At 45.3% G+C, this 27,238-nt stretch overlaps 1 protein-coding gene across 2 annotated transcripts in view; it reads left to right on the top strand.

The window, feature by feature from the left end:
• LOC134983048 (glucose-6-phosphate exchanger SLC37A1-like) overlaps window positions 1–27,238 on the top strand; it is a 164,080-nt gene that overhangs the window by 26,652 nt on the left and 110,190 nt on the right. For both annotated transcript variants that reach the window (XM_063948746.1, XM_063948747.1), the window contains exons 2-5: window positions 1,686–1,793; window positions 12,635–12,716; window positions 13,767–13,896; window positions 13,982–14,060. In XM_063948746.1, coding sequence (XP_063804816.1) covers window positions 1,738–1,793; window positions 12,635–12,716; window positions 13,767–13,896; window positions 13,982–14,060 — 347 coding nt within the window. In that variant the 5' untranslated portion in view covers window positions 1,686–1,737. The remainder of the gene's footprint in view (window positions 1–1,685; window positions 1,794–12,634; window positions 12,717–13,766; window positions 13,897–13,981; window positions 14,061–27,238) is intronic.

Genomic DNA, 27,238 nt, shown 5'->3' with positions numbered 1-27,238 from the left:
TAGTAATCATACAGTAAGAGGGAAGAGCAGGAGCAGAGCATTATGTCCTCCTGGAGAGGGTCATATTGGGAGGTATGACATAGGTATGAGCACTGGGTCAGTATTGGGGTACAGCACAGGTGATGGTAATCATACAGTAAGAGGGAAGAGCAGGAGCAGAGCATTATGTCCTCCTGGAGAGGTCATGTTGGGGGGTATGATATAGGTATAAGCACTGGGTCAGTATTAGTGTACAGCACAGGTGATGGTAATCATACAGTAAGAGGGAAGAGCAGGAGCAGAGCATTGTGTCCTCCTGGAGAGGTCATGTTGGGAGGTATGACATAGGTATGAGCACTGGGTCAGTATTAGGGTACAGCACAGGTGATGGTAATCATACAGTAAGAGGGAAGAGCAGGAGCAGAGCATTGTGTCCTCCTGGAAAGGTCATGTTGGGAGGTATGACATAGATATGAGCACTGGGTCAGTATTGGGGTACAGCACAGGTGATGGTAATCATACAGTAAGAGGGAAGAGCAGGAGCAGAGCATTGTGTCCTCCTGGAGAGGTCATGTTGGGAGGTATGACATAGGTATGAGCACTGGGTCAGTATTAGGGTACAGCACAGGTGATGGTAATCATACAGTAAGAGGGAAGAGCAGGAGCAGAGCATTGTGTCCTCCTGGAGAGGTCATGTTGGGAGGTATGACATAGGTATGAGCACTGGGTCAGTATTAGGGTACAGCACAGGTGATGGTAATCATACAGTAAGAGGGAAGAGCAGGAGCAGAGCATTGTGTCCTCCTGGAGAGGTCATGTTGGGAGGTATGACATAGGTATGAGCACTGGGTCAGTATTAGGGTACAGCACAGGTGATGGTAATAATACCTGGAGAGGTCATGTTGGGAGGTATGACATAGGTATGAGCACTGGGTCAGTTTTAGGGTACAGCACAGGTGATGGTAATAATACCTGGAGAGGTCATGTTGGGAGGTATGACATAGGTATGAGCACTGGGTCAGTATTAGGGTACAGCACAGGTGATGGTAATCATACAGTAAGAGGGAAGAGCAGGAGCAGAGCATTGTGTCCTCCTGGAGAGGTCATGTTGGGAGGTATGACATAGGTATGAGCACTGGGTCAGTATTAGGGTACAGCACAGGTGATGGTAATAATACCTGGAGAGGTCATGTTGGGAGGTATGACATAGGTATGAGCACTGGGTCAGTATTAGGGTACAGCACAGGTGATGGTAATAATACCTGGAGAGGTCATGTTGGGAGGTATGACATAGGTATGAGCACTGGGTCAGTATTAGGGTACAGCACAGGTGATGGTAATAATACCTGGAGAGGTCATGTTGGGAGGTATGACATAGGTATGAGCACTGGGTCAGTATTAGGGTACAGCACAGGTGATGGTAATAATACCTGGAGAGGTCATGTTGGGAGGTATGCTCATATATGCGCGTGTAAATCTGGCTGATACAAGCCAGTGCCTCTCCAGCCATTTACCTCACCGCACGTCACGGCTTCAGACTGACAGTAACAAAACCTGTACAGGGGTCTATCCCCCCCAAGAAGTACCTCCCCAACCACTGGCCAAGTCCGGTATTGGAGATGCGCTGAGGTAGGGACACAGTTCAGTATAAATAATGATCTGTAGGGGGCAGCACAGGACAATGACTGTCTTCTGTTTTGTTGCAGCCGGACCTGTCTCCATAAGTAAGCCGAGCTCTACATCATCTCTGGGCAGTAAATGGCTGTTGTGCCCCCCGGAATCCGTGTCCTGCTATCTTTTTCAAAAGACCAGTGGTGAGTACCCCAGGATCCCACGTATTCCTACCTCCATTCTGCTATCCCGCACACATACCATAGCTATACATTGCAAAGTAGCTGTTCCACAGAGAATGCTGGCGTAGGATGTCTGACTCTGTATAAGGACAGAAAGGTGAGGGTAACGCAGAGAACAATGACGTAGGATGTCTGACTCTGTATAAGGAGAGACAGGTGAGGGTAACGTAGAGACTAATGACGTAGGATGTCTGACTCCGTATAAGGACAGAAAGGTGAGAGTAATGCAGAGAATAATGACGTAGGATGTCTGACTCTGTATAAGGAGAGAATGGTGAGGGTAACGCAGAGAATAATGACGTAGGATGTCTGACTCCGTATAAGGACAGAAAGGTGAGGGTAACGCAGAGAATAATGACGTAGGATGTCTGACTCTGTATAAGGACGGAAAGGTGAGGGTAACGCAGAGAATAATGACGTAGGATGTCTGACTCCGTATAAGGTCGGAAAGGTGAGGGTAACGCAGAGACTAATAACGTAGGATGTCTGACTCTGTATAAGGAGAGAAAGGTGAGGGTAACGCAGAGACTAATGACGTAGCATGTCTGCTCTGTATAAGGACAGAAAGGTGAGGGTAATGCAGAAACTAATGACGTAGGATGTCTGACTCTGTATAAGGAGAGAAAGGTGAGGGTAACGCAGAGACTAATGATGTAGGATGTCTGACTCTGCGTTAACCTCACCTTTCTGTCCTTATACAGAGTCAGACATCCTACATCATTAGTCTCTGCGTTACCCTCACCTTTCTCTCCTTATACAGAGACTAATGATGTAGGATGTCTGACTCCGTATAAGGACAGTAAGGTGAGGCTAGCGCAGAGACTAATGATCAAGGATGTCTGACTCTGTATAAGGACAGAAAGGTGAGGGTAACGCAGAGACTAAGTATGTAGGATTTCTGACTTTGTATAATGACAGAAAGGTGAGGGTAATGCAGAGACTAATGACGTAGGATGTCTGACTCCGTATAAGGACAGTAAGGTGAGGCTAAAGCAGAGAATAATTATGTATGATGTCTGACTCTGTATAAGGAGAGACAGGTGAGGGTAACTTAGAGACTAATGACGTAGGATGTCTGACTCTGTATAAGGAGAGAATGGTGAGGGTAATGCAGAGACTAATGACGTAGGATGTCTGACTCTGTATAAGGAGAGAATGGTGAGGGTAACGCAGAGAATAATGACGTAGGATGTCTGACTCCGTATAAGGACAGAAAGGTGAGAGTAATGCAGAGAATAATGACGTAGGATGTCTGACTCCGTATAAGGACAGAAAGGTGAGAGTAATGCAGAGAATAATGACGTAGGATGTCTGACTCCGTATAAGGACAGTAAGGTGAGGCTAAAGCAGAGAATAATTATGTATGATGTCTGACTCTGTATAAGGAGATTTTATACAAAAAATACCAAGAGAGGTAAGAAAGAACTCTCCTAAGGTGGGGCACTCGAATGGTATTGATATCTATGTGCTACACCATTGGATCAATTATAGGGAGGAAAATATGAGAAGAGTATAGGAAAAGATAGAATTAGAAAAACATGCTACTAAAACTTAACTTTTAATGAATCAATATTAGAAATAAATGAGAGATTGCACTCTCGATCTAAATTGATGTGATTTTTAGATCAAGAGAGTGCAATCTCTCATTTATTTCTAATATTGATTCATTAAAAGTTAAGTTTTAGTAGCATGTCTTTCTAATTCTATCTTTTCCTATACTCTTCCCATATTTTCCTCCAATGGTGTAGCACATAGATATCAATACCATTCGAGTGCCCCACCTTAGGAGAGTTCTTTCTTACCTCTCTTGGTATTTTTTGTATAAAAACTGATTCTAACTCTCAGGGAGCACCCCCCATCCTGTTTATTTAAAAAAAAAAAAAAAGGACACATGAGTGTCAAACACAGAAACTTGGGGAAAGGGTATCATTGAATATTTTTTCACACTGTCCTTATGATTCTGACCAAATAACTGTCCCTAACACTGTGCGGTCAGTAAATTCTTCCATTCTGTATAAGGAGAGACAGGTGAGGGTAACGCAGAGACTAATGACGTAGCATGTCTGACTCTGTATAAGGAGAGAAAGGTGAGGGTAACGCAGAGACTAATGACGTAGGATGTCTGACTCCGTATAAGGACAGAAGGTGAGGGTAATGCAGAGAATAATGACGTAGGATGTCTGACTCTGTATAAGGAGAGAAAGGTGAGGGTAACGCAGAGACTAATGACGTAGGATGTCTGACTCCATATAAGGACAGAAGGTGAGGGTAACGCAGAGACTAATGACGTAGGATGTCTGACTCCGTATAAGGACAGAAAGGTGAGGATAACGCAGAGAATAATGACGTAGGATGTCTGACTCCGTATAAGGACAGAAGGTGAGGGTAATGCAGAGAACAATGACGTAGGATGTCTGACTCCGTATAAGGACAGAAAGGTGAGGATAACGCAGAGACTAATGACGTAGGATGTCTGACTCCGTATAAGGACAGAAAGGTGAGGATAACGCAGAGACTAATGACGTAGGATGTCTGACTCCGTATAAGGACAGAAAGGTGAGGATAACGCAGAGACTAATGACGTAGGATGTCTGACTCCGTATAGGGACAGAAGGTGAGGGTAATGCAGAGAACAATGAAGGCCATCGCTTATGACAACGGATAAAACACATGATCTGACGGACCCTGATTGGAATGAATGTTGGCGCTCAGCGGTGCGGGCATTGGCTAGACGGCTGCACTGGGGATTGTACGAGGGCAGTGACTGGTAAAGTGCACACCGCGTGGCCAGCTGACAAAGAACTGGGTCTTGATGTAAATGGCTACGGAATGCTCGAGCGGAACAGAGAGAGGACGGACTTGTTCAGCCCCACAGATGGGCAACCGTGCGCCACATTACTGATACTGTGATTGAGGGACGGATGCAGACGCCTCTCGGTGCACAGTACAATGTGTGAGCTACACATTGCGCTCTACTGCAGACAGCGTGTGACGCCTCCACTGGTCTGGAGAGTCATGGCGATGTGAGAGGGATCTATGCTTCTGTGCTGTTGTCTCCATATCCTCACCCTACTACCTGTATGATCTATGTGCCATGATGTGCTGACCAATAGCGGTGTTCCTGCGTCGCTCCGCCCTGCGTGTAGCAGGCAGCCATGGTGTATGGACGGAGATCTTGGTTCTGTAGCCCATACAATGTAATGTGTGGTGCGCTGTTCAATGGCCGGCCATCTGCATGGCTCCAAGGTTCAGATTATTCATTATTTCATGCACGGTTACCTCGTGCATATATTACCTTAGTGGAGCTCCCCCTGCTGGCGTGGTGGATGTGAGGGCAGATGACTACCATCACTATCTATCTATATAATAGCCCAGATCTGTGACTCTGTGCCTATGTGTCTAACGCTGGGCGTCGCTAGGAGCTCTCATTGGTTTAGCAGCTGGTCTATCACACCCAGTCCACAGCTGATTGGGCGAGAAACGCCCTCCCACACAGGTTACATCCAATGGGAGGTTCTGCCCTTTGGCTGCTGTGTTTTCACAGAGCAGGATTAACAATGGGTCTGATGGAGCTGCAGCTCCAGGCCCACACCCCGATATAGGCCCCCTGCATCTGCAGCAACACACCCTCCAACACTTTACACACAAACATTGATACACATTCGAATAGGGGGCGTGGCCACGGGTGCAGTGCCGTGGCCACGCCCCTTTTCCTATACTTTCTATGGAAGTTTGTAGAGCCAGAAATCTGTACAGACCATAAAAAAAAGATCCTGTACCTGCCAGAAAGGTGCAGCTGGAGGGTATGTATCTGCAGCAAGTCTCTGCGCTGTATATAGGGGAAAAAATAGGATTTTAATACCTACCAGTAAATCTTTTTCTTAGTCCGTAGAGAATGCTGGGGACTCAAAAAGGACCATGGGGCATAGACGGGATCCGCAGGCGACATGGGCACACTATAACACTTTTACTGGGTGTGAACTGGCTCCTCCCTCTATGCCCCTCCTCAAGACCTCAGTTATAGGAACTGTCAGGGGAGACGGACATTTCAAGGAAAAGGATTTTGTTAAACTAAGGTGAGACACATTCCAGCTCACACCTCAAACACGCCGTACAACATGGCATACAACTAAACCCAGTTAACAGTGTGAACCAAAAAAGATCAGCAACAGCCTGACCCTTACCAAACACAACCTTGGTGTAACTTAAACAATAACTATGTACAATTACTGCAGATACAGCCCGCACTGGGACGGGCGCCCAGCATCCTCTACGGACTAAGAGAAAAGGATTTACCGGTAGGTATTAAAATCCTATTTTCTCGTTCGTCCTAGAGGATGCTGGGGTCTCCAAAAGGACCATGGGGATTATACCAAAGCTCCAGACTGGGCGGCAGAGTGCGGATGACTCTGCAGCACCGATTGAGCAAACAGGAGGTCCTCCTCAGCCAGGGTATCAAACTTGTAGAACTTAGCAAAGGTGTTTGATCCAGGCCAAGTAGCAGCTCGGCAAAGCTGTAATGCAGAGACCCCTCGTGCAGCCGCCCAGGATGAGCCCACCTTCCTAGTGGAATGAGCCTTCACCAATTTCGGTAACTGCAATCCAGCCGTAGAATGCGCCTGCTGAATCGTGTTACAGATCCAGCGAGCAATAGTCTGCTTAGAAGCAGGAGCGCCAACATCTTTGGCCGCATACAGGACAAACAGAGCCTCTGTTTTCCTCACCCGAGCCGTTCTGGCTACATACATTTTCAAAGCTCTGACCACATCAAGGGACTTTGAATCAGCCAAGGCTTCAGTAGCCACAGACACGACAATAGGTTGGTTCATGTGAAACGAAGAAACCACCTTCGGTAGAAATTGTTGACGAGTTCTCAACTCCACTCTATCCTCATGAAAAATTTGATGGGGGCTTTGTGAGACAAAGCTGCCAATTCGGACACCCGCCTTGCGGATGCCAAGGCCAATAGCATGACCACTTCCAAGTAAGAAATTTCAACTCAACCTTTTGTAAAGGCTCAAACCAATGTGACATAATGAACTGTAACACCACGTTAAGGTCCCACGGTGCCACGAGGGGCACAAATGGAGGTTGGATGTGCAGCACGCCTTTCACGAAGGTCTGTACTTCTGGAAGCGAAGCCAACTCCCTTTGAAAGAAAATTGATAATGCCGAAACCTGCACTTTAATGGAGCCTAACTTCAGGCCCGCATCCACACCCGCTTGCAAAAAATGGAGGAACCGACCCAGCTGAAATTCTTCCGTAGGAGCCTTCTTGGCTTCACACCAAGACACACATATTTTCTCCAAATACGGTGATATTGCTTCGCCGTTACCTCCTTTCTAGCCTTAAGTAGAGTGGGGATGACTTCCCCGGGAATACCCTTTCTGGCTAGGATTTGGCGTTCAACCGCCACGTAGTCAAACGCAACTGCGGTAAGTCCTGGAACACGAATGGTCCCTGCTGTAACAGATCCTCTCTTAGAGGAAGAGGCCAGGGATCTCCTGTGAGTAATTCCTGAAGATCCGGATACCAGGCACTCCGTGGCCAATCTGAAACAACGAGTATCGCCTGGACCCTTGTTCTTCTTATGATCCTTATCACCTTTGGGATGAGTGGAAGTGGAGGGAACACATAGACCGACTGAAACACCCACGGTATCACCAGAGCGTCTACCGCTTCTGCTTGAGGGTCCCTCGACCTGGAACAATATGTCGGCAGCTTCTTGTTGAGGCGCGACGCCATCATGTCTATTTGAGGAAGTCCCCAACCACTTGTCACTTCCGCAAAGACCTCTTGATAAAGACCCCACTCTCCTGGATGGAGATCGTGTCTGTTGAGGAAGTCTGCTTCCCAGTTGTCCACGCCTGGAATGAAGACCGCTGACAGAGCGCTTGCATGCTTTTCCACCCAGCGAAGGATCCTGGTGGCCTCCGCCATCGCTGCTCTGCTCTTCGTCCCGCCCTGGCGGTTTTTCCGAGCCACGGCTGTTATGTTGTCCGACTAAATCAGGATGGGCAGGTCGTGAAGATGTTCCGCTTGTAGCAGGCCGTTGTAGATGGCCCTTAATTCCAGAATGTTTATGTGCAGACAAGCTTCCTGGCTTGACCATTTTCCCTGGAAATTTCACTGTGTGACTGCTCCCCAACCTCGGAGACTCTCGTCCGTGGTCACCAGAATCCAATCATGGATACCGAACCTGCGACCTTCTAGAAGGTGAGAACTTTGGAGCCACCACAGGAGAGAAACCCTGGTCCTGGGGGACAGAGTTATTTTCCGGTGCATCTGTAGATGGGACCCTGACCACTTTCCAGTAGGTCCCACTGAAACGTTCTTGCATGGAACCTGCCAAACGGAATGGCCTCGTAGGCCGCCACCATTTTCCGCAGCACTCGAGTGCATTGATGAATCAACACTCTTGGCGGTTTCAGAAGTTCCTTGACCATGTTCTGGATTTCCTGAGCTTTTTCCAATGGGAGAAAAATCCTCTGCCGTTCCGTGTCCAGGATCATGCCCAAAAACTACAGCCGAGTTGTCGGAATCAACTGCGACTTTGGCATATTTAGGAGCAGCACCTGCAGGGAGAGCGCAAGGCTTTTTAGCAACTGCTCCTGTGATCTCGCCTTTATCAGGAGATCGTCCAATTACGGGATAATTGTGACCCCTTGCTTGCGCAGGAGCACCATCATTTCCGCCATTACCTTGGTGAAAATCCTCGGGCCGTGGAAAGACGAAACGGCAACGTCTGAAATTGGTAGTGACAATCCTGATGCGGAGGATAAATGGGGACATGCAGATAAGCATCCTTTATGTCCACTGACACAATCAAATATCCCCCTTCCAGACTGGAAATCACCGCTCGGAGAGACTCCATCTTCAATTTGAAACTTTTCAAATACACATTGAGGGATTTTAAATTCAGAATTGGTCTGACCGAGCCGTCCAGGCCTGAATAAAACCCTTCTCTCCGCTGTGACGGGGGAACCTCGACAATGACCCGCTGCTCACATACTACCTCTCTTTCCAGAAGAGAAGCTGGCAAGGCTGATTTTAAAAATTGGCATGGGGGCACGTCTTGAAACTCCAGCTTGTAACCTTGGGTCACAATTTCCAGTACCCAAGGATCCAGGCCCGAGAGAACCCAGACCTGACTGAAGAGTTGAAGACGCGCTCCCACCGGTGCGGACTCCCCCAGGGGAGCCCCAGCGTCATGCGGTGGATTTGGCAGAAGCCGGGGAGGACTTCTGCTCCTGGGAGCTTGCCACAGCCGGCGATCTCTTTCCCCTTCCCTTACCTCTTGCCGCAAGGAAGGATGACCCACGTCCTTTCCGGAATTTCTGCGACCGAAAGGACTGCATTTGATATGGAGGCATTTTCTTTTGCTGTGGAGGAACAAAAGGCAGAAAAGAGATCTTACCCGCGGTAGCTGTAGAAACCAGGTCCGCAAGGCCTTCACCAAACAAAACCCCACCCTTGTAGGGCAGAGCCTCCATAGCCTTCTTCGAATCAGCATCACCATGCCATTGATGAGTCCACACATTGCCCTTCTAGCCAAGACTGCCATGGCATTGGCCCTTGATCCCAAGAGGCCAATATCCCTCGCCGTCTCTTTTAAATAGACTGCAGCGTCCCTGATATGACCCAGAGTCAACAGCACGCTATCACGATCCAGGGTGTCTATGTCCGATGACAAATTATCCGCCCACTTTTCAATCGCGTTCCTCACCCACGCCGAAGCGACAGCCGGTCTGAGGAGTGTACCTGTCGTGACATAAAAAGATTTCAAGGTAGCTTCCTGCCTCCGATCAGCAGGATCTTTTAAGGGACGCCATTTCAGGAGATGGTAGTGCCACTTTCTTGGATAAGCGCGCTAGAGCTTTGTCTACCGTGGGTGTTGTCTCCCACCCAACCCTATCCTGAGAAGGAAACGGGTATGCCATAGCAATTCTCCTGGGAATGTGCCACCTCTTGTCTGGCGTTTCCCAGGCTTTTTCAAAAAGAGCGTTCAGTTCATGAGAGGGAGGAAACGTATCCTCCGGTTTCTTCCCCTTATACATACAGACCCTTGTATCAGGGACAGCGGGGTCTTCCGTAATACTTTTATAGTCACAATCATATATTGAATACTCTTAGCCACCTTAGGATGCAACTTCGCATCATTATAGTCGACACTGGAATCAGAATCCGTGTCGGTATCAGTGTCTGCTATCTGTGTAAATGAACGGTTTTGGGACCCCGAGGGGGGCCTGAGTGTGTGGTATCACGTCTCCCATGGATTGCGTCCATGCTTGGTTCTGAGACAACCTCTTGTGCAACAAAGCCACGCTGTTATTCAACACACTCCACATCTCAACCCAATCAGCAGTCGACGGTGCCGACAGTCACTCTTTCATTTTGTTCAGCTTTCACACTAACCTCCTCCTGGGAAGAGCATTCAGTTTCTGCCATGTCGACACGCATGTACCGACACCACCACACACACTGGGCTAAAGGGGACAGACCCACAATAAGGCCTTTCAGAGAGACGGAGAAGGAGTTTGCCAGCTCACACCCAGCGCCACACCAGTCTGAAAAGCACAATGCCCCAGACCTATAAGCGCTTGTAATATAATACCACCAATCACCAAATTATGTGCCCCCCCCCCCCCCTTCGTTTTGAGCACCCTGTTACTTGTGACAGCAGTGGAAGGGCCAGGAGCAGCGTCTCTGCAGCAAGCTGTGGAGAGAAGATGGCGCTGGTCAGAGCTGAGGAGGAAGCCCCGCCCCCTACAAGGCGTGCTTCGGTCCCGCTATAATTATACTGGCGGGGGTCTCAAAACAGTGCCTATGCACTTTATTTTAGCCAGATGCACCCATGCAGTGCCTGTGTCAGCGGGAGCAATGGCGCACAGCGCTACCACAGCGCGGTACCTCAGGAAGACTGAAGTCTTCTGCCACCTTCCGATGTCTTCTTTGCTTCGGTTACTCACCTGTCTTCAATCTTCTGGCTCTGTGAGGGGGACGGCGGCACGGCTCTGGGAACGAGCAGCTTGGCGACCCAAGTGATTGGACCCTCTGGAGCTAATGGTGTCCAGTAGTCTAAGAAGCAGAGCCCATCAGTCTCACAGAAGTTGGTCTGACTTCTCTCCCCTCAGTCCCACGCTGCAGGGAGCCTGTAGCCAGCAGGTCTCCCTGAAAATAATAAACCTAACATAAAGTCTTTTCAGAGAAACTCAGGAGAGCTCCCTGTGTGTGTCCAGTCTCTCCTGGGCACAGAATCTAACTGAGGTCTGGGGGAGGGGCATAGAGGGAGGAGCCAGTGCACACCCATTCAAAGTTCTTATAGTGTGCCCATGTCTCCTACGGATCCTGTCTATACCCCATGGTCCTTTTGGAGTCCCCAGCGTCCTCTAGGACGAAGGAGAAAACATCCTTTTACTGCAGCGTCCTATGTTCTGCTGCCAGTCCACCTGCCCCCTCCGCCATCAACAATACCCACTCCCTAGCCGCGGCGCAGGTGGAACAAAAGCTGCTGCGGCCGCCGGCATAGATGTGGATGAGAGCGGCGCAGCGGAAGGCTTTCATAGCCGTCCCTGCGCCGCATACTCTCTGAGCCCCGAAGCCTCCTCTGCGCGTGATGTTATAGAATTGCCTCCCCGCCACAGCCGCGCCCAGATCCCCAGAGGCCCTGACTCCGCAACACAGCACCTGGGCGCCGGCCTGGAAGCCCCGAGATGGCGAATGTAACGGATAGAGAGGGTGATATCGCGGAGGGTAATGTCTGGACGCTGAATCAATGTAAAAGGTGACAGTGCAGTGCAGTGGGTGTGCAGTGTCACTGACACTGCACAGCACTCTCACCTTTTATATTGATTCAGTCAGTTCTGCCAGCCAGTGTCCCAACGCGCCGCATTACAGGGAAGTACACGCACTAAATAAACTACAGCTCCCAGCAGCCCTTAGTGCCGAAGCATTCTGATGCTAAGGGCTGCTGGGAGCTGTAGTTTATTGTGTGCATCTTCTTCCCTGTAATGCGGCGCGTTGGGACACCGGCGCTAACAATAGTGACTGGCTGCTGTGCGAGTCTCCGGAGAGCCACTGCCAAAGAGAGGACAGCACAATGACCTCAATTCTCTCCTCTTTTGTCAAAGCCATCTTCAGGTACCTGCAACAAAAAGTGTTGTAACTTTAGAACCATAAATGCTATTTCACATCTGTTTCCAGCAATTAACTTTTCAGCAAATTCTGATGATGTTTGACATGTTACACGATCCCCTTTCTATTAAAAAACTGGACTTAGATTCAAGATGGCTGATTTCAAGATGGCGCCAATGTTTGGTACATACCCTAAAAGAGCCCACCTCACCCATACCTTACTGGAGTATTCAGTTTTCCCATTTCCTGCACAGTTTCTGAAACAAGGGGGTGTTTTGCGACTTTTGAATCAATCAAAATTTTATATATATATATATATATATATATATATATATTGTGTTTTACAGTGTATGTATATCTACAGTATTTAGTATTTTCCCTCATCTATGGTCTATTATACCATTTAACTAGCAGTAACTTACTTCCCTTCTCCTCTTAACCTACCTCCAGTAGTATAATTTTGACCTACCTGTATGAGGTTGTAAGCCTCTGTACACCGTAATGCCTAGTCACCCCTCCTCCTGGTATTACACCTTCATGGCCACCACCACTTCAGGGACACGATGCAGGTAAATGTATGATCAGGGTAAGGACCCCCTGACACCCCTACCATCTCTAATGCTTCCATTATCTGGTCAGCCACTTACTGATACTTATTCTTTCACAGGTTCCGTGCTCTGGTCCTGGTCCTGACCTACCTTCTCTATTGCAGTTTCCATCTGTCCAGGAAGCCGATCACCATCGTCAAGGTAACCATGATGTGTATAGGGCGTAAGGTTGGGCTCAGGACTGGCTTTGGAGGTAGAGCAGGCGTGCCACTAGGGGGCGTAGCGGGGATACAAGTGTATTAGCCTAGTATGGCTGCTTGCTGTAATCAGGCACTAGCTGGTTGGGTGAGCTGTAAAACAAGGACTAGTCTATAATGGCTATAGTACCCGGGCTACTTAGCGAAGCTGGTTATATGACTTACAGCAGAAGGACTAGTTAGTGATGCAGAAGGACTAGTTAGTGAAGGACTAGTTAGTGAAGCTGGTTATATGAGCAACAGCAGAAGGACTAGTTAGTGATGCAGAAGGACTAGTTAGTGAAGGACTAGTTAGTGAAGCTGGTTATATGAGCAACAGCAGAAGGACTAGTTAGTGAAGCTGGTTATATGAGCAACAGCAGAAGGACTAGTTAGTGATGCAGAAGGACTAGTTGGTGAAGGACTAGTTAGTGAAGCTGGTTATATGAGCAACAGCAGAAGGACTAGTTAGTGATGCAGAAGGACTAGTTAGTGATGCAGAAGGACTAGTTAGTGAAGGACTAGTTAGTGAAGCTGGTTATATGAGCAACAGCAGAAGGACTAGTTAGTGATGCAGAAGGACTAGTTAGTGAAGGACTAGTTAGTGAAGCTGGTTATATGAGCAACAGCAGAAGGACTAGTTAGTGAAGCTGGTTATATGAGCAACAGCAGAAGGACTAGTTAGTGATGCAGAAGGACTAGTTGGTGAAGGACTAGTTAGTGAAGCTGGTTATATGAGCAACAGCAGAAGGACTAGTTAGTGAAGGACTAGTTAGTGAAGCTGGTTATATGAACAACAGCAGAAGGACTAGTTAGTAAAGCTGGTTATATGAGCTACATCAGAAGGACTAGTTAGTGAAGCAGAAGGATTAGTTAGTGAAGCTGGTTATACGAGTTACAGCAGATGACTAGTTAGTGAAGCTGGTTACATGAGCTACAGCAGAAGGACTAGTTAGTGATGCAGAAGGACTAGTCTGCAGAGAGTAATAAAGGTGTTTCTGACGTCTGTTCTCAGGGAGAATTACACAAACACTGTTCTGAACCCAACGAGATTGAACTTCACAGCTACAAGGAGTTTGTTATCTTGAAGCAGTCGGCTGCGCACGCTGTGCACAATGCGTCTCGCTGCGGCTGGGCCCCATTCGGTGAGACCTTCTAATGACTTCTCCTGTGTTAGTCTCTGTAGGTTCCATATGCACAATTCCGCTCACCTTTCCCATCTCTCCTCAGATAAGAAGAACTATAAACAGTTACTGGGTGCCTTGGACTACTCCTTCCTATGTGCGTATGCTGTGGGGATGTTCCTCAGGTGAGTGAGGAGTAATGGACCAGCCTGGGGAAGAATCAGTCCTCTGTCCCCTGATCCACCTCCTGTATCTTATGTGTAGATGCTGATGTCACAGGTGTAACAGGACCAGCGCAGTGATGTCACAGGTGTAACAGGACCAGCGCAGTGATGTCACATACACTGGTCGCGCAGTGAAACGGATGTGTGATATATGTCCCAGTTCTGTAAATGTCTACCCCAGGGATCTATACTGGGACCAGTGCTCTCTAATATCTTTATTGGGGACATTGAAAACAGTATTGAAGGGAAGGTATGACTTTGTGCAGATGACACCAGGAGGGGTAAAATAAATCATTGAGGATCTAGGTAGACTCGAGGAATGGTCAGGAGTGTGGAAATTACAGTTTCTCTAACGTCCTAGTGGATACTGGATTAGTCTAGTATCATGGGGTATAGATGGGGTCCATTGGAGGCTGGCACTTTAAATTTCTTCAGAGTCTGCTGGCCCCTCCCTGCTATGCCCCTCCCACATACACAGTTTAGAAAAATGTGCCCAAGGACCCGGGTGCATTCTCTTGAGCTCCAGCGAGTTTTCTTCAGAATTTGTATTAGTTTATTATTTTCGGTTAGAGCTGGCCGGCACCAGTCTGCCTGCGTTGTGGGACTTAGGGTGGGACCAAACAGTATCCCTGCTGTCAGGGCATAGCTCCTTAAGGGGGTTGCTTTGCTCGCCCACAGCGGTGAGCGCTCTCCCCCACAGCATGCCGTCACCCCTAATGGCGAGTACAGAATCGGGGTCCCGGTTAGTGGGTCCCCAGTTCCGCTGGCAGCTTTAGGACGGCGGGCACACAGCTCAGAGAGGGGCTGCTGTTGTCCCTCTGTATAAGCCCACAAAGTGGCGCTGATGCCAGAAAGGGGTTTTAACCCCATTTTCTGTGTATATTGTAACCCTGCCAGTATAAATTGTGTGGGAACACCGCGCGCCAGTAAGGGGGCGGGGCTTCCTGGAGAGCGGGACCAGCGGCTCAGGGCGCCAGTTCCTGCTGCTTCACAGACAGGCTGCATGCAGAGAAGCGCTGCTCCTCCAAGGACCCTCAAAAGCAGCGTATTTGATACCAAGGGGGTTTGTGATGGGGTGGAGTGATATACTATGTGTATATATAATATTTTAGGTCCCTCCTATAAGGTTCCTAGTTACTGCCGGCACAGCACTGCTTTAGCTGTAGAGGCAAGGTGTGCTGGTTGTCTCCCTCACCCTAACAGGCTCTCTGGGTTACTGTGTTTTCACCTGTGTGTGTGTGTGTGTGTGTGTGTGTGTGTGTTCTGCTGTGCAGTATGTTGGGCAAGAAAGTCATGTGTCAGTCCTGCAGCACAAAGCTTTCCCCTCCCCGGGGGGATCTCTGTTGTGTGCACAGTGCAGCCCTCCATTCACAAGGAATCAGCACTCAGGAGCCAGTGTGGCTGATCTCAATTAAAGGGATGATTACAGACATATCATCTGAACTGGCTACTGCCAGGCAGGAGAGGCAAGATTTAAAAAATTCTATGACTGATTTTATGTTACAGAATTCTGACCAGAGGCCAGCTTCTCAGCCTCCTCTGCTTATTTCACAGAAATGCACACTGCCCCATGTTCTCCATTCTGACTCTGATGACGATATGCCAGACCTTGAGGAGGGGGGAGTGGAAGCCCTTATATACTCTATTTGGGATGTACTGAATATTCCTGATCAGGAGACGGAAATAGTGGAAGAGTCATTTTTTTTTAATGTAAAACCAAAATCTACTGCTACGTTTCCAGTCTCAAAAGAATTAAACACGCTGTTTAAGAAATCATGGGTTATTCCTGATAAGAAATTTCAGATACCTAAGCGGTTACTGACATGGTTTCCTTTTCCCCCTGAGGATAGAAAGGTGTGGGAAAAATCCTCCTACAGTGGATACTTTGGTGTCCAGGCTGTCATGTAAGCTTGTCCTGCCAGTACCGGGCGCTATCTCCTTAAAAGACCCTGCTGATTGCAAAATTGAAAATTGAGACTACGCTGAAATCTATTTACACAGCAGTGGGAGTTGCTCAGAGACCCACAATTGTTTGTGGTTGTATTACATGGGCCATTAAATGGACGGATAATATAATTAAAGTTTTTGACACTATGCCTCAGGATGAGATTGTCACACTCCTGCAGCATGTGGAGGATTCTGCTAATTTCATGAGTGAAGCAATCAAAGAGATTGGCCTGATAAATGCACGCTCTACAGCTATGGCCGTGTTGGCACGCAAAGCGTTATGGCTGCGGCAGTGGACAGCGGATTCTGATTCCAAAAGGGGTGTTGAGAATCTTCCCTTTATGGGGGAGGCTTTATTTGGTGAAGAACTAAATAAGTGGATTTCACAAGTGACGGCAGGTAAGTCGACCTATCTACCATCGGTGGCCCCTCCGGCTAGACGTGCTTATCCCGGCCCCTCTCTGCTGTCCTTTTGAGTGGCCAGGTTTAGGGGCAAAGCCAGGGTTGGTTCCAACGCCGCAAGATGAAACTGAGGTAAACCGTGCTGACTAGCGGCCGCTGGTTCCCTGGAGTAGAGCGCAGGTTCTGCCTCTTCCAAGCCCTCCGCCTGACGATTGGCCCCATCTTCGGGAAGACTTACAGGTGAGTGAGCGCCTCAAATTTTTCACAATTTAGGTACGAGAACGAATCTACAGGGGCTTACCAGTTGGAGTTTCAAACGCTCCCACCTCACAGACTCTTCACGTCAAGCTTGCCAGATTCACCTAAAACAAGGGATACCTTGCAAGAAGCCATTCAAAACTTGCAGGGAATGCAGGTCATTGTTCCAGTCCCACCTCTACTCCAAAACAAAGGCTTTTATTCCAGCATGAAAAACAAAGAAATAGGGAATGCACCTGGCGCTAATCACCGACCAGAGTAGAAGCAGCAGATCTCTGAGGGATGATCCAAACACCCTCTGGTAAAGAATATACAAACAAGAAGTGAGACAGCGCTACTGACCCTGGTTTAGAGATTAAAATTATATTTATACAGTGTACATACACAAAGATGACAAAAAAATATTTCTAAATATAAACAAGAAAAGGTACCGGCCAGTACCACATTGAATTAATAAAATTTCATCATAAATTACAATTCTTAATTAATTGCACATCTATAAATGAATAATTTTTACGAATTTAATATTAATAATAATATACACATATAAAATTGCCCTAGCGAATTAATGAGAAAATATATATATATATATATATATATATATATATATATATATATATATATATATATATATATATATATATATATGCTCTGAGCTTTAAATAAATGCTGTATTGGCAGTCCCGGTATTTAACACAATGACTTTTTATGTCCCAATGAACAAGCATATATTTCCTTTATCCAGGCAGCCTTTCAATCATCCAAAATATGGCAAGGTTAGTATTGTTATGTAGCCACACAGAGTTCGCTAAGCAGCAATAGAAGAAGCAGTCCTGTGAGATTTACAAGAAATGATTGCCAGTAGCCAATATTAGAAGCAGGATTAGTAGATTAGGTTAGCCCCTGTTGTACATTACTTCAGGATTAGAGCACATTTTAGCAAAGCACTCAAATAGATGTTATCCTTTCCAGCTGCACAGGCTAGCAGCATGCAGTTATTGGGGTCACCAAAGCTTCACAACACTCATAACCCTGTGCACTAAGGTATGAGTGATAACAATTCACCGGCCGGTAAATGAACGTAGTGAGCCACACACCCAATTTTTGCAGGGGGTGAGAGACTGTCTCTAGACTCTGGACTCACAGTACTTGTCTTTCTCCCTCTCAAACGCGTTTCTCCGCCTCAGGGTCCGTTTTCAGCGGCTTCATCAGTGTCAGATGTGTCTGCCTGTTTCATTGAATCTTTAAATACCGGACTCGCCGGTTCGCGCATGCGCATTGTGCTCGCGGTTCGCGCATGCGCATTGCGCTCGCGGTTCAAGCCTCGCTATCGGCTGTGTGCACTGAGCATGTGCGGCCAGTGTATTCATTGACCAAATACCTTTTTATTATTTCAAGCCTCCTGTGCATTTCAACAGTGGCTATTTTATACATACAATATCCAGAGCCATATAAACAGGGTCAAGGGCACCCTTTAATCCTATTAATCAAACAGCACATCTTAAATGTAAAATTTAAATAATTTAAATAATAACGATCATGATCATTTCATAGAAATATTAATCGTCATCACTTTAAAAATCTGCACTCAATACAATATCTATTTATTATCCACCTTATTTTTCTATATATACGAACACATACATACACACATACATACGTGTATGCATATATGTTCATATGTGTCCATAATAATTCACACACAAGTATTGTCAATCAGATCCCGAACAAATGCCATCTAGTGGCCAATCTTTATATGGACATGACCTAATAAACCACATATATAAATATATCAGTCTCCACTACAGAGTTTCCAGAATCTCTCCTAAATAATCACTATATCAGACCAATTCACATTATTAATTCTCCAACTATATTCTGCAATACATATTTCTATTAATTAAATCGCAATATGAACATTGTTAATTCTTAATTATTCATTATTCAAAATGGTATCACATCTCTTCTGACCCCAAATATATTTTTTATCCATATAACGTCAACCCAACTCAATATATTAAAGATTTACCTATAACCCCAATGGGGTCAATCATTTACTTATAATACCTCATATATCTCTCCAATGAGGAAAATAAACACTGTCAAGAAAGAATTTATATATACAGATCCTTAAATTCCATTCAATTCCACCGTATCATTAAGGCCGCCCGGCACCAACGTGTCCATTTTATATATCCAGAACGCTTCCCTTCTACATAGAAGGTTATACCGATCTCCTCCTCGTACTGTGTTCTTTATTTGTTCAATAGCTATCATTGAACTATTTTCAAATTTTGAATTCTGGCATTGTGCTATATGGCTGGACAGTGGGTGCCGTGCGCCTTTGGATACATTTCGTCTATGTTCCATGTACCTAATGTGCATAGTTCGTGTAGTCCTTCCAATGTATAGTTTCCCACATACACAGGTGATCACATAGATGATATATGTGGAATTACAATTCAAAAATTCCCCTATCAAAAATTCTTCTCCAGTGTTAGAAGATGTAAACGTAGTACTTTTTCTAGGTGTATTTTTACAGGACCAACAACTAGACCTACCACATTTGTGGAACCCTTTTGGTTTTTCTGGTAACCACATTTTTTCTGATTTCAGTGGTTTCGATCTTTCAAAATGACTCGGGACCAAAATGGAACGCAGATTATCTGCCTTCCTAAAAATTGTTACTCCCTTTGGATCCAATTGAGGTTTGAGGACTTCATCCAACATTAAAAGGGGCATATTCTTCTTAATGACCCGTTCAATTTGACGGGCACACCCATTATATTGTGTGATGAAAGACATACTACTTTTATCGTTCTCCTCAACAGTATATTCACCCATTACCTTTTTTCCTTTTGTTAATCTCTTAGGTTTCAATAGTGTTTCCCTATCCATACATTCAACTTCATACTTAAAAGGAACAGACACCGAGTGATCCTAACAGCCATAGGACTAACTGAATGTGATGTGTTTTATTTATTCATTTATTTTTTAATATGAGGAGAGTAATTGTTAATTTTACTTATTACATGTGTTTTTACTAAAAATAAATTGGTAAAGTATTGCATTAATCCGACCACTTCATTATTAGCGCTGCCAATCCATAATTTTTCTCTTACCTGTTGGTCTACCTGTTCTCTCCAATTCCTGTCATTCCCAGATTTCTGAAAAGACTAAAAAGGGAAATCGTTCACACAATTCTAAATTCCCCAGATTGGCCTTGCCAGGCTTGGTATGCGGATCTCCTAGCCATGTACCTTGAAGAGCCCTGACCTCTGCCACTTCAGGAAGATACTCTTCTGCAAGGACCATTTGTCTATCCAGACTTACCGTGGCTACGTTTGATGGCATAGAAGTTGAAAGGGAGATTTTACCCAGGAAAGGTCTTCCCGGCAAGTTTACTGTATCTCTACTATGGTCCAAGCATGGAAGGTGGTCACGTCAGTACATTACCATTGCATATGGAAGAAGTATGTCTCTTGGTGTGAGGATCGACTGGATTCTACTGTGGCTTTTCATCTAGGTCGGTTCTTACTCTCCCTGCAGGCAGGTGTGAATATGGGCCTATGCTTAGGCTCCATCAAGGTTCAGATCACAGCCTTGTCTATCTTCTTCCAGAGACAGTTGGCTGTTATCCTGGAAGTCCAGACGTTCTTGAAGGGTGTCCTTCGTATTCAACCAACTTTTGTGCCTCCTATGGTGCCATGGGATCTCAATTTGGTTCTGACCTTTCTCCAATCAGACTGGTTTGAACCTTTACACAGGGTGGACATGAAGTATTTGACATGGAAGACTGTCATGTTGTTGGCCTTGGCCTCTGCGAGGCGTGTTTCAGAGTTAGGGGCCTTGTTCTGTAAAAGCCCTTATCTGATGTTCCATGAGGATAGAGCGGAGCCCAGGACTTGCCTGCAATTTTTACCTAAGGTGTTGTCTGCGTTTCACATCAATCAGCCAATAGTGGTTCCTGTGGTGTCTGACACGTCTGATACGCCAAAGTCCTTGGATGTGATTCGGGCTTTGAAGGTTTATGTCAAGGGAACAGCTCATCACAGGAAATCTGATTCGCTTTTTGTTCTCTATGACGCTACCAAGATTGGTTGTCCTGCTTCAAAGCAGGCAGTTGTGCATTGAATCAGGCTTATGGTCCAACATACAGCAGCTTTGCCACTGCTGAGGTCTGTTTAGGCCCACTCCACGCGGTCGGGGGGTTCTTCTTGGGTGGCTGCCGGGGTGGTGTCTCTGCTTTACAGTTACGACGAGCTCCTACTTGATCAGGTCGGAACACGTTTGTTAAAATTTACAGGTTCAATACCCTGGCTACAGAGGACCTTCAGTTTGGTCAATCGGTTTTGCAGGGGTCTCGGCACTCTCCCGCCTGGTTTGGGAGCTTTGGGACTTCCTCATGATACTAGACCATTCCAGTATTCCCTGGGAAGTTAGAGAAAATAGGAATTTAATGCCTACCTGTAATTCCTTTTCTCGTAGTCCATAGGGGATACTGGGCGCTCGCCTCTGTGCTTCATTTTTTTTTCTGCAGGTGTTGTTCTTGTTTGGGTCTGCTGTTGCTGTTCCTATTTTCAAGTTGTGGTTTGTATTGCTATCCTATTGTTGTGTTGTGTGCTGGTTCGTTTCTCACTACTTTCTTGTCTATTTTCCTCCTCCTCAAAATATGTCCATCTCCTTGGTCAGTTTTTCTAGACTAAGTCTGCAGGAGGGGCATAGAGGGAAGGAGCCAGTACACAGGAGAAATTTTAAGTGCCAGGCTCCAATGGACCCCATTTATACCCCATGATACTAGACCATCCCAGTATCCCCTACGGGCTACAAGAAAAGGAATTACCAGTAGGTATTAAATTCCTATTTTTATGCCAAAAAATGCAAAATCATGCACTTGGGTTTCAGAAATTCAAAGGCTAAATACAGTATCAGGGTACTATACTAGAAACTACCGAGGAGGAAAAGAATCTAGGAGTCACTATTTCAGGTGACATAAAGGATAAATATAGTATTAATGGCACTATACTGGAAACTACTGAGGAGGAAAGGGATCTAGGAGTCACTATCTCAGGTGACATAAAGGATAAATATAGTATTAATGGCACTATACTGGAAACTACTGAGGAGGAAAGGGATCTAGGAGTCACTTGACATAAAGGATAAATATAGTATTAATGACAGTATACTGGAAACTACTGAGGAGGAAAGGGATCTAGGAGTCACTATCTCAGGTGACATAAAGGATAAATATAGTATTAATGGCACTATACTGGAAACTACTGAGGAGGAAAGGGATCTAGGAGTCACTATCTCAGGTGACATAAAGGATAAATATAGTATTAATGGCACTATACTGGCAACTACTGAGGAGGAAAGGGATCTAGGAGTCACTTGACATAAAGGATAAATATAGTATTAATGACAGTATACTGGAAACTACTGAGGAGGAAAGGGATCTAGGAGTCACTTGACATAAAGGATAAATATAGTATTAATGGCACTATACTGGGAGCTACTGAGGAGGAAAGGGATCTAGGAGTCACTATCTCAGGTGACATAAAGGATAAATATAGTATTAATGGCACTATACTGGCAACTAGTGAGGAGGAAAGGGATCTAGGAGTCACTATTTCAGGTGACATAAAGGATAAATATAGTATAATGGCACTATACTGGGAACTACTGAGGAGGAAAGGGATCTAGGAGTCACTATCTCAGATGACATAAAGGATAAATATAGTATTAATGGCACTATACTGGAAACTACTGAGGAGGAAAGGGATCTAGAAGTCACTATTTCAGGTGACATAAAGGATAAATATAGTATTAATGGCTCTATACTGGAAACTACTGAGGAGGAAAGGGATCTAGGAGTCACTATTTCAGGTGACTTAAAGGATAAATATAGTATTAATGGCACTATACTGGAAACTACTGAGGAGGAAAGGGATCTAGGAGTCACTATTTCAGGTGACATAAAGGATAAATATAGTATAATGGCACTATACTGGAGACTACTGAGGAGGAAAGGGATCTAGGAGTCACTATCTCAGGTGACATAAAGGATAAATACAGTATTAATAGCACTATACTGGAAACTACTGAGGAGGAAAGGGATCTAGAAGTCACTATTTCAGGTGACATAAAGGACAAATATAGTATTAATGGCTCTATACTGGAAACTACTGAGGAGGAAAGGGATCTAGGAGTCACTATTTCAGGTGACATAAAGGATAAATATAGTATTAATGGCTCTATACTGGAAACTACTGAGGAGGAAAGGGATCTAGGAGTCACTATCTCATGTGACATAAAGGATAAATACAGTATTAATGGCACTATACTGGAAACTACTGAGGAGGAAAGGGATCTAGGAGTCACTATTTCAGGTGACATAAAGGATAAATATAGTATTAATGGCACCATACTGGAAACTACTGAGGAGGAAAGGGATCTAGGAGTCACTATCTCAGGTGACATAAATTATAAATATAGTATTAATGGCACTATACTGGAAACTACTGAGGAGGAAAGGGATCTAGGAGTCACTTGACATAAAGGATAAATATAGTATTAATGGCACTATACTGGAAACTACTGAGGAGGAAAGGGATCTAGGAGTCACTTGACATAAAGGATAAATATAGTATTAATGGCACTATACTGGAAACTACTGAGGAGGAAAGGGATCTAGGAGTCACTTGACATAAAGGATAAATATAGTATTAATGGCACTATACTGGAAACTACTGAGGAGGAAAGGGATCTAGGAGTCACTATTTCAGGTGACATAAAGGACAAATATAGTATTAATGGCTCTATACTGGAGACTACTGAGGAGGAAAGGGATCTAGAAGTCACTATCTCAGGTGACATAAAGGATAAATATAGTATTAATGACACTATACTGGGAACTACTGAGGAGGAAAGGGATCTAGGAGTCACTATCTCAGGTGACATAAAGGATAAATACAGTATTAATGGCACTATACTGGAAACTACTGAGGAGGAAAGGGATCTAGAAGTCACTATTTCAGGTGACATAAAGGACAAATATAGTATTAATGGCTCTATACTGGAGACTACTGAGGAGGAAAGGGATCTAGGAGTCACTATCTCAGGTGACATAAAGGATAAATATAGTATTAATGGCACTATACTGGGAACTACTGAGGAGGAAAGGGATCTAGGAGTCAGTATTTCAGGTGACATAAAGGATAAATATAGTATAATGGCACTATACTGGAACTACTGAGGAGGAAAGGGATCTAGAAATCACTATCTCAGATGACATAAAGGATAAATATAGTATTAATGGCACTATACTGGAAACTACTGAGGAGGAAAGGGATCTAGAAGTCACTATTTCAGGTGACTTAAAGGATAAATATAGTATTAATGGCTCTATACTGGATACTACTGAGGAGGAAAGGGATCTAGGAGTCACTATTTCAGGTGACATAAAGGCTAAATATAGTATTAATGGCACTATACTGGGGACTACTGAGGAGGAAAGGGATCTAGGAGTCACTATTTCAGGTGACATAAAGGATAAATATAGTATTAATGGCACTATACTGGGGACTACTGAGGAGGAAAGGGATCTAGGAGTCACTATCTCAGGTGACATAAAGGATAAATATAGTATTAATGGCACTATACTGGGGACTACTGAGGAGGAAAGGGATCTAGGAGTCACTATTTCAGGTGATATAAAGGATAAATATAGTATTAATGGCGCTATACTGGAACTACTGAGGAGGAAAGGGATCTAGGAGTCACTATCTCAGGTGACATAAAGGATAAATATAGTATTAATGGCACTATACTGGGGACTACTGAGGAGGAAAGGGATCTAGGAGTCACTATCTCAGGTGACATAAAGGATAAATATAGTATTAATGGCTCTATACTGGAAACTACTGAGGAGGAAAGGGATCTAGGAGTCACTATCTCAGGAGACATAAATGATAAATATAGTATTACTGGCTCTATACTGGAAACTACTGAGGAGGAAAGGGATCTAGGAGTCACTATTTCAGGTGATATAAAGGATAAATATAGTATTAATGGCGCTATACTGGAACTACTGAGGAGGAAAGGGATCTAGGAGTCACTCTCTCAGGTGACATAAAGGATAAATATAGTATTAATGGCACTATACTGGAAACTACTGAGGAGGAAAGGGATCTAGGAGTCACTATTTCAGGTGATATAAAGGATAAATATAGTATTAATGGCGCTATACTGGAACTACTGAGGAGGAAAGGGATCTAGGAGTCACTATTTCAGGTGATATAAAGGATAAATATAGTATAATGGCTCTATACTGGAAACTACTGAGGAAAGGGATCTAGGAATCACTATCTCAGGTGACATAAAGGATAAATATAGTATTAATGGCACTATACTGGGAACTACTGAGGAGGAAAGGGATCTAGGAGTCACTATTTCAGATGACATAAAGGATAAATATAGTATTAATGGCTCTATACTGGAGACTACTGAGGAGGAAAGGGATCTAGGAGTCACTATCTCAGATGACATAAAGGATAAATATAGTATAATGGCTCTATACTGGAAACTACTGAGGAGGAAAGGGATCTAGGAATCACTATCTCAGGTGACATAAAGGATAAATATAGTATTAATGGCACTATACTGGGAACTACTGAGGAGGAAAGGGATCTAGGAGTCACTATTTCAGATGACATAAAGGATAAATATAGTATTAATGGCTCTATACTGGAGACTACTGAGGAGGAAAGGGATCTAGGAGTCACTATTTCAGATGACATAAAGGCAGGTAAGCAATGTAACACAGCAATGAGGAAGGCTAGTTAGATGTATAGGTCATTGGTGCGGCCTCATCTAGAATACTGTGTTCAATACAAAAAAATACACGAGGACATGATAGAGACTGTCACATATATCAGGGGTATCACCACGGTACAGGAGGAGACATTCCTCACAGGGAGAGAAGTAATAGAACACGAGGACGTGATAGAGACTGTCACATATATCAGGGGTATCACCACGGTACAGGGGGAGACATTCCTCACAGGGAGAGAAGTAATAGGACACGAGGACATGATAGAGACTGTCACATATACCAGGGGTATCACCACGGTACAGGGGGAGACATTCCTCACAGGGAGAGAAGTAATAGACCACGAGGACATGAGAGAGACTGTCACATATATCAGGGGTATCACCACGGTACAGGAGGAGACAATCCTCACAGGGAGAGAAGTAATAGGACACGAGGACATGAGAGAGACTGTCACATATATCAGGGGTATCACCACGGTACAGGAGGAGACATTCCTCACAGGGAGAGAAGTAATAGGACACGAGGACATGATAGAGACTGTCACATATATCAGGGGTATCACCACGGTACAGGGGGGAGACATTCCTCACAGGGAGAGAAGTATTATGACACGAGGACATGATAGAGACTGTCACATATATCAGGGGTATCACCACGGTACAGGAGGAGACATTCCTCACAGGGAGAGAAGTAATAGGACACGAGGACATGAGAGAGACTGTCACATATATCAGGGGTATCACCACGGTACAGGAGGAGACATTCCTCACAGGGAGAGAAGTATTAGACACGAGGACATGATAGAAACTGTCACATATATCAGGGGTATCACCACGGTACAGGAGGAGACATTCCTCACAGGGAGAGAAGTAATAGGACACGAGGACATGAGAGAGACTGTCACATATATCAGGGGTATCACCACGGTACAGGGGGAGACATTCCTCACAGGGAGAGAAGTCATTAGACCACGAGGACATGAGAGAGACTGTCACATATATCAGGGGTATCACCACGGTACAGGAGGAGACATTCCTCACAGGGAGAGAAGTAATAGGACACGAGGACATGAGAGAGACTGTCACATATATCAGGGGTATCACCACGGTACAGGGGGAGACATTCCTCACAGGGAGAGAAGTCATTAGACCACGAGGACATGAGAGAGACTGTCACATATATCAGGGGTATCACCACGGTACAGGAGGAGACATTCCTCACAGGGAGAGAAGTATTAGACACGAGGACATGATAGAAACTGTCACATATATCAGGGGTATCACCACGGTACAGGGGGAGATATTCCTCACAGGGAGAGAAGTAATAGGACACGAGGACATGAGAGAGACTGTCACATATATCAGGGGTATCACCACGGTACAGGGGGAGACATTCCTCACAGGGAGAGAAGTAATAGACCACGAGGACATGAGAGAGACTGTCACATATATCAGGGGTATCACCACGGTACAGGAGGAGACATTCCTCACAGGGAGAGAAGTAATAGGACACGAGGACATGAGAGAGACTGTCACATATATCAGGGGTATCACCACGGTACAGGGGGAGATATTCCTCACAGGGAGAGAAGTAATAGGACACGAGGACATGAGAGAGACTGTCACATATATCAGGGGTATCACCACGGTACAGGGGGAGACATTCCTCACAGGGAGAGAAGTAATAGACCACGAGGACA

Source organism: Pseudophryne corroboree, assembly GCF_028390025.1.
Source record: "Pseudophryne corroboree isolate aPseCor3 chromosome 2 unlocalized genomic scaffold, aPseCor3.hap2 SUPER_2_unloc_2, whole genome shotgun sequence".
Classification (NCBI taxonomy): domain Eukaryota; kingdom Metazoa; phylum Chordata; class Amphibia; order Anura; family Myobatrachidae; genus Pseudophryne; species Pseudophryne corroboree.
The sequence above is the reverse complement of the archived record's forward strand: the minus strand, read 5'-3'. Positions and strand labels throughout refer to the sequence as shown.